The sequence below is a fragment of the Falco rusticolus genome, chromosome 1 (assembly GCF_015220075.1).
Source record: "Falco rusticolus isolate bFalRus1 chromosome 1, bFalRus1.pri, whole genome shotgun sequence".
Taxonomy (NCBI): Eukaryota; Metazoa; Chordata; class Aves; order Falconiformes; family Falconidae; genus Falco; species Falco rusticolus.
The window spans coordinates 84,858,681-84,871,297 of record NC_051187.1 but is presented as its reverse complement, the minus strand read 5'-3'; the positions used below and the strand labels follow the sequence as shown (position 1 = coordinate 84,871,297).

Here is a 12,617-nt window from a genome sequence, read left to right as displayed (position 1 = left end):
AATGTAATATTTTTTTTTTCCATTGGTTATAAACCACAAGAACCTTTTTTCCCCCTTTTAATCATCATGAGGATTTTTGCTTTGTGACTTCCTGCAGGAAGGTGTTTTAAGTGGAATTCTTTATACTGCACCTAATATCTACCAATATGATTCCTGTTACAAACGTAGGACCATTTTCTTTCTGTCCTCAAGCTGTGTTGCTGCTTATTATCATGTTTAACATTCCCAGTGCCTGGCAGGATGGAGATTAGGAACTCTTAATTTTCATTTTACAGTGAAAGGTCTCTCCAGATTTTTGGTGTATTGGCTATAATATATGCACATAATTTATTGGTGGAACAGTCCTGAACTCTCCAGTGAGTCACCTCAGTCTTTCTTCTTATCATTTTGGGATTGTTTCAAAATAATCTGCTATCCCCCAACACATAAACATGTTAAAAACATTACATTGGAAATAGCATCTCGATGGAAGCAAACAGAAGGGGTTGCACCGATTTCCTTTGATAAATCTGAATGTCTTTTTTTTTTTTTTTAAGTGTATATTTTCTGCATTATTTTTCTCTAACTCTAATATTTCATTTTTAACAGACTGGAAGGAAAGAGAAGGGAGACCCACTCAACATTGCTATTGACAAGATGACCAAGAAAACACGAGACCTTCGAAGACAGGTAATCTATGCTTTTTATACTGCTTCTTGATTTTCCAAGAATTCATGGCTATTCAACTTCAGACTGGTTTTGCCACCTGTAAAGGTATAAAGAATATGTCCTTAATTAGATATGACACTACATTACATATGACATTAAGCAAAGGAGTAGTATTTCCTGAGCCAAAAAAACCAGAGACTGAAACATTCCAAGTGTAGCCCCCAATGGCTGTAGTATGTGGGAGGGTAGGCAGATTGGCCAGACCTTAACTGCCTTTGCAGCCAGCAACCCCAGTCATAAAAACACTGGCATATGTGCTTATTTGTGTTTATTTGAATACTCTCACTGAAATAACAGGAACGATGAGCAGAATATCAAAAAGTTTGTAAGAGCAATTATTTTCAAATAAAACTTCTAAGGTACTGTATTAAATAAAGATCCTATGAATATAAGGAGAAGACTAACAAATAACAGGATGCCCAGAGAGGTGCGAGATGCCCCATCCCTGGGAACAAGCAAGGCCAGGCTGGATGGGGCTCTGAGCAACCTGGTCTGATTGCAGATGTCCCTGCCCCTGGCAGGGGGTTGGACCTTTAAAGGTCCCTTCCAGCCCAAACCATTCTATGATTCTAAGAATAACTGCAAAGCATAGTTTAAACTGTAAAGGATTACTTTCTCATATTATGTTTATCATTGTGTTTGGTAATAAGATGGAAAGATTAATTCAAAAAGCTCGAGGTGGAAAAGAATAGAAGGAAGACTGGCAAACAAAAGGGAGAAATCCTCCATAGGTTTCTCTTTACACTTCTAAAGTTAAAGCAGGAGGGATTGCATCTTTTTACCTTTTTTCTCCTTTTGAGATGATCCAACTCTGCATTTTCTGTAAAAGTAAAGCAAAAGAAATTCTACCTGGTCAGCCAAAGGTTGCTTCTGTGAATATGATCCAAAATCCACAAATCTGCAAGACCGAGTAAGTACTTAAATGTATCTTCAGACACGTATTTGCAACATGATCGTTTCAGAAATGAGTGCCCCTATAGACAGTTTGAAATCGGTGCTCTGCACTGCTAGAGCTCAGCTCATTTCATCTCTTCCTTTAACTCACAGCAAACGCATTTGAGGATCGTATTCTTAGAGCTTATTTCTCTGAATAATATTGCAATGGACTTACAAGCAATATGAATCATTGACTCTCCTGTATAAACCCTAGCATCACATCTGTTGCTCAGCTAATGACAGGAGACAGACCTCTGCTGTTCTGACCTCCAGATTTATGGGATCCTAGGTTCTGCAGTGGAGCTTGTACCATGTGTTGCCTCCCACCTCTGTTCTTATTGCTTGAAGGAAGTAGCAGACTAACACATGAGTTGCTGTTCTGTGTGAGGCTCTCAGCAGTTGCCTGAATTACTCATCTCTAAAGCCAAATTTACTCCAAAACGTGATATGAAAATGGCACCTTTCTTAATAAACTGTATGCTTCTCATGTATATTCAGCCCCAATGGTGTTGAATTCAATCTCAGAAAGGTTGGAACTCTGTATGTGGGTAAAGTGAAGCACATATATAATATTTTTGTGCTTGGAGATGAAGCTTTTAATATAGGGGTTTTTTATATTTATGAAAGTTAATCATGTAGGTATAATGTTTATTAAATCGTGGCAGTTGCTAATAAACTAATCAGGATTAGATTATAATTGTGCTAGGTTTTGCACAAGCACAGAGGAAGATGGAGTCTCTGCTTTCAGCAATGGGAATTCTGACTATAAATTATCTTTCAGAATCATAATCAATGTTCTGCTTCATCACATGCATAATCATCAGTATATATGTGCACGTCATCCCAGACCTGCCTATATACCCCTTGCTAAATTTCAGAATATAAGGATGTCACTGAGGACTCAGTTTAATGGCTGGGAAGAGAGGCTTGGACATTAAACAGAAATGAACCACAGCTGAGATCGCAGTGTTCTACTATTTCAGCCATTCTATTTTGGGCTAAATCATGGGAGAGACAACCAACTTTGAATACCATAATGCCTTTTGTTTTTAATGAATCCATTCTAAGGCTCGCTTGTCAGATTTATGAAGCTTAATGTTTTCACCATAAAACTAGACAATCTACAAAATATGTTTTGGTAATGAAGAAGGTATATATAGATTTCATTTGGTACCCAGCCTCCCTTGCAAGGCTTCAGTAGTCAACCATCTAAGACTGATTTTTCTTTCTCTGCCCAGGTTACTTAGGTCTTTATTCCTGAGATTTATTTTGTTTACCTGTAGAACACACAGACATGTGAAATGATTGTGAATAGGATACATGTTACTAAAATTCCATCTCACAATTAACAGTTCACATCTATTCCTATTCTGATGGAATTACATCTTTTATACTCATCATTTAAACTCTCCTGGGCATTGAAAAATTATTATGGAGATCTAATTATATGTCTTAATATAAACGCCAGTAAGAACATCTAGCTAAGTCAGACTGAACAAGTTCTTGGAAGCAGACTATTCTCACCAGCCCATAGCTTAATGCTGCCATTTCTTACTTGATATTGAACAATTTGGAGAAAGCACAGAATTCTGTGTCTGATAACAAGTTGTGCCAATTGGCAGGATTTGAGGTCTTTCCCCCCTGCCCCGTATGCAAGTCTGTCATAAATAAAAAAAAAATTAAAAACAAAACAAAACAAAAAAACCCACCAAAACCCACACAAACAAACAAACAAAAATCCCCAAACAAATAAAACAGACCAAAAAAAAAAAACAACAAACAAACCAAAAAAAAGAAAAAAAAAACCCAAAACCTAAAAGCTAAACAAAAGCATCTTTCACTGTGTGGTACAGCAAGCTAGATCTGCAGTAGGGTGCTTGTTGATGCCAGTTATTTTGTTTGTTTGCTTTACCTCCATTGGAAAAGGAAAAAAATACTAACCCTGTAGTTCAAATATTACAGCTAATCATAAAGCAGCATGCACACAGAGTATTTCAAGCATTGCAACTCTGCAGTGACATTGAAACAAAGATAAGCAGGAAGGGCACACCAAAGAGTTTGGCTAACAGACAAACGGGATGCCTAGCAAGGACCAACCCAGTCTATAGATCATTTGAAGTTGTATGAGCAGGGCACCAGCTGTTCTGCTGTCACCACCACTGGTGTCCCACCTGTTAGTACTGCTGCCTCCTGCCCTGCTGCCGTCGTCTCTTTGCCTTGTGTCCTGTTCCAGTTAATCAGTTGAGTTTGTTCAGTCTGTATGAGCCAGTCGGTTCCCCTGCAAGGTGTAATAACCAAAACCATTAGTTTTCTCTTAAAGATCAGATATCTGTACTGCTATTAATTTTAACGGAGCAGCCTGTCTGCATTATTCTATACAGTAAATTGAAATAATATAATCCTTCATTCTTGTGCATTCAAGCCAGATTAATGCTTCATATGCCTCTAAGTGGAAGGAATTGTAAAGAAATACAAGGTTTTTACCAACGATTCTCAGTTTCTACCGGAAATGATGCTCTCATGCAGCTGTAAAGGACAATTCATCCACGTCCTGTAGGCTTACATTTATGGCATTACTGAAGCTAGTTAGAAAAACTGTATGAAAGAAATACTCAACAGAAAATTTTCATTTTATTTAAAACTGGAAATCATCAGAAATTATCCAGAAATTGAAGGGGGGGGGGGGGGGGGGGGAGAAAGCCTGACAGTGTTGAAAAGTAATTTTTAGATTTTTTCAGTAGTTTCAAATTTTTATTTTGAAAGTTAGTAGTTTATTTTACCTTAGCATTGCAGTATAATGATATACATATAAATACATTGAAAATTAAAAACGTATTTTCAGAGTTGTCAAAAAAGGTTTCCATTTTTTTAAGGCATTTTGATAATTTGGAAATTTTCAGGTTTCATTCCAAAGTAGAATAAAGCAAAAAATAAGTACTATATTTTTCTTGAAGTTGGATTTCTGGTTGTCCTTGTTGTTTTAGGCAACAAAACTTTATTATAAAATGTATTAATAGGAACTGAGAAGTAGAAAGTCCAGAAATAACTGCATTACCAGTTGCATTTTGATAAATACTTTGAATGTTTGGTTTGATGTCCTCGGCTTTTGTTTTATTAGAATAGTCTAACAAATTAAAGCTATTGCTAGGTATCAAAGTCTGTGTGTGGAGCATCAAAAGGTAGTTTTTGGCATCTGATTATTGTTATTGGCCTTGGACTATGTGTTGTTGGGTGCAATCCAGTTCAGCCTGGTGGGCAAGTACCACAAAAAGCAAAATAACATCAGCATCCTATTAATAGCTACATACAGTTAGTAGCTAGGATGGTAATTTTGAATATGGAAAGCTGTCGTCATTTCTAGACTCAAAATACCTCTGCTTGTTCTTATGGCTAAATGAATTCTTCAGACCACTCTCAGAGGCGAAACATTCTGATTTAGAATTTCTTTTTATCAAAAATCTCCTCTTGTCAGATTGTCTTTTCCAGACAACATCCTACAGACCTCTGAGGAATACGTGTTGGGTAGACACAGAACTGAAAAACAAAATTCCCAACAGCTGAATTAATAAAGTCTTGCTTTCCATAGCATTGTACTGTCCATTTAGGGCTTCCTACAGCAATAATCTCAGGTCCTCCTTTGTGGTTTCTTATCTCCTCATTTTCTCCCATCCATCCTTCTCCCCTCTCCTGCTACCTCATCTGCTGTAGCTTGCTTGTTACTCCAGGCTGGTCGGTAAAATGCAGGAAGATGTGAGGCTGGTTTTAGCAATTGCTCAGCCAACTGGCTGGCTGGTACCCACATGGTGGTTGGCCAGCTGGTTCCTATGTTGGTACGCTGGCCAGCGAGCTACTGACTTTATATAACAAATTTTCCTCCGTAGGACTCTTAATTCAGGTCACCATTCTCCCACCCAGACAATTTTTCATCAAACTCCAGCTATTTAGCATCCTCAAGACCTTTCCTGTCTGTCAGATGGCTTTAAAACTGACCAACAGATTAAAATGCAATTGAAAACTGGATAGAGTTACTATCGTGAGCCTCATTTCCTCAGGAAACCAGTTTTGAAACAAAAGCCTTTATGGCCAAGACTGTGGTCCTGTTCTCTTTTACTCTGTTATCTGCAACTGCTGGTAATATTTTTATTGTATAATTACAGCATGTTATTCTCCATAAATAAGCCCTTCAATAAAAGTTCTATAATGACATGTAGTTTGTTTTCCCATATGATTTTCCAAGAATGGGTTTCACATGTAGCTGTGGTTTGTCCTTGTTATTGGTTATTTAATCTCAGCTACTTTGTAGGCTGAAAGCTGAAAGGCAGGCACTTCCGTGATTCCTGTATTGGTTTGGGTGAGTTCTCTCCCTCTTTCTTACTAACATTGATGGAGGTTAGGATATTGATTGCTGCTTCTCAGTGTGTGCTTTTTCCCAATAGCCACTACTAGCACCCTAGGGGTGGTGGCACACTTATGGATGCTTAGGATCAGGTTTAGCCATTTAGGCATAAATCACTATTAATAATGACTGCTATGCTGTCTTTCTACCCACCAGATACTCAGACTTGTTCAGTCACATACACTGTAGCAGCCAAATTAAAAATAAATAGATATATCCAAGTCATATTTGCCCTTTCTGTATCTCTAATCAGTTCTTTATGTATCATGTAGTTAGGACATCCTTTCACATGACCCTTACGTATTTTTGATTCGTCATTTACTTTATCCTCTTAAATACCTTTGTAAGACACCTGGTGGACTACAGGCACGGTGTTCATTAGTCTGTTACCAGCCTTATTCTCTAGCATATCTCCCCTCAGTTGCACAGCTACAGTTATCATACTCCTTACCTTTTAGTCCTTGATAGTACTGTTTCAGTAGCTATATTAGGCTATAAGTTGAACTTTAAAAAAGTTAAAGGTTGATGACACAAATACCTCCTGTAATTTATTCATGCAAATTTGGTAAAACAAAGATCTTGGGGAGAACTTCTTGAACATGCTCAGTTTTTATTTACTTCATAGGTCTCCAAAAGTATTTGCAATTCAGTGTACTTTCTTTAATATGGGTTACAACAGTTTGAATTAGATAACAGGCTTCATAATGTTCTTAGGCTTATTTGATATATTATTTTTTTTCCCTAGCTCTTGAGAGGCAGCGTATCTCCATTTGCTCTTTATGTCAGTCACTTCCACTTAGATTAAGTTGTATTGCTACTGTTTATGAATGCTATTTGCGGTTTTAAAAAAAATTGTTTAACACTCTGAAACCTGCCAAAAATTGACGTAGACTCTAGAGAGACTCTCAGAATAAAAACCTGGAATATTAACTCATGCAATTAGCCTAAAGGGACACCTAAAACTGAAAAAAACGTGTTCCATTGGAACAGATTTTATTGCAGTAACCCATACAGCACAAATTGTATTATGGGTAGAAACTTTTATAATGTTTTCAGTCTATGGACTTAAATCTCTCTTCAAATATATGCATAACTTGCTTCTTTACAGCATGTAAACACTTTCAGGAAACACAGGACACCCTCCAACAGAGGAAATTTTATCATTATCATTTTGCAGTCACGGTACTCTCTCGTATACAGACCAGATGACTTGTCAAATGCTGTAGGGAGGGCCAGTGGCATCTAGAAATAAATCTTTCTGCCTTGAATCATGATTTACTGACTTAATTTTATTGTTTGTCCTCTCTTCCTTCTACAATGCTCTATTAAGACAAGCAAGAATTACTGGCAGATTTTAGAAGAATAATCTGAAACATAGAAAAGTAAAGGTGCTTCTGAAAGTGAAGCTGCCTCAGCTATAGGCATTCGGTGTCATGCCAGCTCTGGGAGGTACACAGCAGCTGTACGTTAAGCCCAAGGGAAGTGCAAGTGCTCAGAAAGCAAAACAAAACCATCATATTCAGAAGAAAACAGTGAAGCCAATTCTAATCAAAATTAATAGATAATAGACAACTAGCTCTTTTCAGCTTCTTTGAGAAGCTGAGCAGCACACCCAAAGAAATAAAGACTCCTATTGAGGGGGCAGGAGGAAGAGAAGAAAAGAGAACCCTGGGAATTCACACCAGCTGATGGCAGGTGTAGAAATTGGGTGGTAATATATGAAAGCTGTTTTTCCTTCAATCTCCTATATGGTTAATAGAGAGTTCACCTTTAGAGGGTGGTCTGGCATTTCAAGGATGTATTTTTACAAATGCTCAAGCTCTTTGTATACAAGGAGTCATAAACAAACTGCTTCCTAATCTATGTACCCTAAAGATAGGAGCCTAAAGGTAGGTTCCTATGAATAGTTCTTTTTCTTTCAAGTTATGGAAGCAGTCAACACTGCAGCAATAAGTGCATTTCTAGGGGAGCTGGGGAAGCAAGTTCTGCCTCTCATTACCATAAAAGTAGATTCTGATGTGCCCTTTCTTGCAGATGAGAGGGCACTGGTTATAGTTATAAATCCTGAAGGTGGCACTTTTTTAATTCAAGATCTGTATAATTTAAGGAGGGCTAAAAACACAGAGGGAGAGGGTCATGGACCTTACCTAGCTCACATGCCACTGCAAGAATTTGTAAGAGAATTGATACAGTGCTTTGAAAACTCAAAACTTCATGCAAGTGTTAAGTAATAGCAGAATACCCAAGAAGGTTGTAACTTTAAAAATTTAGTCTTGCATGAATGTTTACTAACAATTTATTTTGCAAAGGCAAAATTAAAGCAAGGTCATACTTAAATAGATGCTCCATAGGAGTGTTGCTAATCTTATGCTTTATTACCAAAGAAGAGGCATCAGTTGCTCCCAAGCACAGCGTAACTAGTGGTATTACCTCATTCTGTTGCACAAAAATACTTCTTGACAAAGTATTGGCATTTTTTTAAAGGGAGCCAGCCAGAAGTCAATGTAAATGTCTTTGAACCTAAGACCACCTGTGGCATCAGCCCTTGCTCATTAGAAACTCATCACCTTTTCCTTGTTGCTTAATAGGTTATGTTTTCACCTGCAGTGATTCTAGCGCTCTTGATTAGGGAAATCTGTAGGCTGGCTTTCTGAAAGCAGTCTGTCAAATGCTAATACAGATTTATTTCTGTGCCAGCACTACATGCTTATTTCTTGTATTCAGTTCAGAGGTGTGTTCAGGTCTGGGGCCCCCAACATAAGAAGGCCATGGACCTGCTGGAGCAGGTACAGAGGAGCACATGAAAATGATCAGAGAGCTGGAGCTGCTCTGCTGTGGAGACAAGCTGAGAGGGTTGGCGTTGTTCAGCCTAGAGAAGGGAAGAGTCCATGGAGACCTTATTTAAGCTGTTCAGTACCTAAAGGGGCTGACAAAAAACATGGAGAGGGGCTTTTTACAGGGGCATGTAGTGATAGGACAAGGGGGAATTACTTTAAACTGAAAGAGGGTAGATTTAGATTAGCTATTAGGAAGAAATTCTTCCCTGTGAGCATGGCGAGGCGCTGGCCCAGGCTGCCCAGAGAAGCTGTGGCTGCCCCATCCCTGGCAGTGTCCCAGGCCAGGCTGGACGGGGCTTGAAGCAATCTGGGCTGGTGGAAGGTGTCCCTGCCCATGGCAGGGGGCTGGAACTAGATGGTCTTTAAGATCCCTTCCAACCCAAACCATGTTGTGATTCAATGTTTAATATGGGTGCTCTGCATTGCATGTATATCAGTACTTCCCTGGGTTTCTCTAGCAGCTTGCACAAAGGTGTTAGACAGGAGTCTTGTGTAATACTGGCTTATAAAGCAGAAATAGTAATGCTCCAGTTGATAAAGTCCTCTGTTCTTCCAGCTTCCACTGAGTTTTTAGCTGCTCCTTAAAACAACAGAAGTAGGCATACTCTGAATTTCACCAGCTTGGACTGAAAGAACTGTAAGCTGCTGCACGCTGTTCAGTACTGCATCCACTTTTTGTCTGCTACCATTAGGTAGACTAACTGGTGTATTTGTTTTAGGAAAGGATTTTTAGAAAAATGTCTAAAAATCTGATCTAGAAAATTAGAGGTAAAGAACTGTTATTTAAATTGCACTTAATTGTAATTTTGACCTGAACTTATTTGAATACACGTGTCTTTGTCTCCCTCAAAATTCATTTCTTCTGGATATTTATCACTGTGACATTGAGTTTTTTATGGTGCTCTGAAGTGCTTCAGAGAACATGGAGAGTGTTTTAATACTGCTGATTTACTCTTTCAGGTCTGTAGTAATTTCCTTACTGCCTAATTATAAGGCTCAGTTTAATTTACTCCACACATAATGTTTACCGATGCACATATGGTGCAATATTTCAGGAAACTGTATCCATATCAGGTAGTTTTGTGTAAGGCTACAGTTTGTAACATTTCCATCAAATGAGGGAAAATTTGATCCTCAACATAATACTCATGATGAATTATTTTTGTCTGGCAAAAGCCAAAGAGTGTAGTAGCTATGGCTGCTTTTTCTTGTTGAAATTGGGAATTGATTTTTTTTTTAATTATTTTTTTTTAATGGAATGAAGTTGTGAGCACTGGCTGTTGTTGTGAGGGCTGGCCTTTCAGAGTGGCTTGTGAGGAATTATGATGCAAAACTCAGTGACAGCTATACTGCGTTAGAGTAGATTACTGCACATAAGTTTGTCTATTATTCCTCAAATAATGGCTCTTCATAAAAGCTCACATATTTCAACAAAGCTTTGTACTCACTCCAGGAACTTTAGAAGATGCCTAGCTCTGTAATCACTGCAGAGAAATGAATATATAAAGTTTTTTAAACTCTTTTTGATGAGAGACACTGTAAATATGTAAATATGGGAGATCAACAGAAGTATATCATGTTGCTACTCAGAACAACCCCAGTCCAAAACCAAAAAAGCTCAACCCAAAAACTTATTCCAAGAAATTTCTATTGATGATAGTTTTACATAAAGAAGTTTTCACTGTTCTGTAGGGTTGGCAATAGAGTGACCTGTAGCCGCATCAACGAAAGACACTTACAGAAGCTTGGATTCATAAGTACAGCTTCATATTTTGATATTCATGCAGTAGCATGAGGTAGGGACCTCTGAAAACATGGGAAAACAGTACTTTTCCGAAGACTTCTATAATTCTGTCCTCCTAATGGGCTTATGGGCAATGGCAAAGTACATAGAATTTAGTTGTCAAATGGGATTTCAACATTGTGTTAGTTTCTTAATTGACATTAATTTTATTTGGTAACACTACTTCTGAAGTATTATAAAATGTCTTCAATGTTATTTATTACTTGTTTGTAAGGAACCGGAAATATAAAGAGTTTTGTTTTCAGTTTTTGCTTTGTGGAAATTACTGCAAAGGAGAAGAAAACAAAACAAACAAAACAAAACAAAAACAAAACCAGCAAAACAAATCAAACCCAAGAAAAATACCCAGGCTGTGATCTCACTGCAGTAAGGGCTTTTTTGAAAGGTATGGTTGATAACTGATAGCATCGGTTATCAATCATCTCTATGTATGGGGCAGGATCAGCTTGTGACTTTGAGTGACTCTCAGAAAGGATGATGAGAAATCTATTTTTGCAGAATACAATCAATTTTTAATCTTGTTTTAGCCATTGTCTGGAACTCAAACAGATAGGTCTACCAAAGACAGCTATCATCAGCTTTCATTGGAGCTAAATCTCTAGGTCTTAGAGAAGCTGTTGATAGTATTTAATATGCCAGCCTGTTCATGCATCTGGGGTAGGTGGGAATGCAAGTGTGACACATGTACCATTTACTTTATTAACACTTCAAAGCTTATTGGATCTGACTGCTCCTAAGTGAAGTTACTAAGCATGCTTATCATAGGATAATTACATGAAGGGTTTTCATAGACAAATATCTTCCTGTTTGTGACCAGTTATTTAACCTCCCCACAACAGTTTTGTCCCCACTTAATTTTTGTTTACTACATGTATAATAACGCATAAAGCTCCAAAGCCACTCTGTTTGATTTAAAACAACAAAGCCTGAGATAATACGTGAAGTCACACAATATGTTGTAGTTCTCAGTTTAATCCATGGATGTCTAATCCATGATTTTTATTTTTTCCCATTACCCTCCTCTTTGTCACACCTTTTTTGCATCAGACCCTCTAGGCTTACAGTCTTAGTGACATTTTTGACACTTTACAGTCCTTGGTTTTCACAAGGATATGTTTCAAAGTCCTATCCTTTTTCTTCTCTGCTGGGGTAACCTCCTACAATCTTTCCCTTCTTTGTTCCCACATGTAATGTCCTGTTCTGCGACTTCATCTTTTCATATTCTCCTTGTCACAACTCTACCCTCCCAGATCATACAGAATGTGAAAGTCACTGTCTTTCTCTTCTGGGTTATTTTGACAACACTAATTCTTTCCACTGACTGTTCACTCCCTACCTGTATTTCTGTCCTGTTTTTCTAGCATTTTTGGATGAAAATCTCTGTACTGTCCTCTACTTCTTCATGCCCTGTATCGTTCTTCATTGTTAAAAAGAATAAATATTTGGTACTGTCCCAGCGCTCTGACTGGCACTGCAATTTTATTGTTCTATCCAGGCATGAAACAAGACAGAGTTCTTGCCCTGATAATACTCATATGTTTGGGGGGTATGTGGGTGTCTGTCCCTCAAGCTTATATATTTTTCCCTGCTTTTATGTAACTACACTAATGTTGTTAACAAGCCTGAGGCTTGCTATTGCTGAATAATGATAGCACACACAGTGCCCCGCTCTGCTTCCCCCTGCCCCGCCCCCCACCCCCCCCCCCAAAAAAAAAAGGGGGGATTAAATACCTAATACTTGGTAACTAGTTTCTTCTCTACTTCTGACCAGATAACAGTCTGAGGAATCCTTAGTAGTGACCTACAAGAAGGAGGAATGATTTTTTTATGTGTGTCTTATGCTCTTTCAAATTTCTGGTCAAAAATTGTCACTTCACAACTTACTTTCCATTAGTAAATTAATCCCCAGCCTTTTCCTGGCTAGGCAAGTTTCTCT

At 38.0% G+C, this 12,617-nt stretch overlaps 1 protein-coding gene across 2 annotated transcripts in view; it reads left to right on the top strand.

Moving 5' to 3' along the window:
* The window catches only part of CTNNA2 (catenin alpha 2), a 515,202-nt gene that overhangs the window by 390,916 nt on the left and 111,669 nt on the right, over positions 1-12,617 (top strand). For both annotated transcript variants that reach the window (XM_037387521.1, XM_037387510.1), the window contains exon 8: positions 589-669. In XM_037387521.1, the coding sequence (XP_037243418.1) occupies positions 589-669 (81 nt within the window). The remainder of the gene's footprint in view (positions 1-588; positions 670-12,617) is intronic.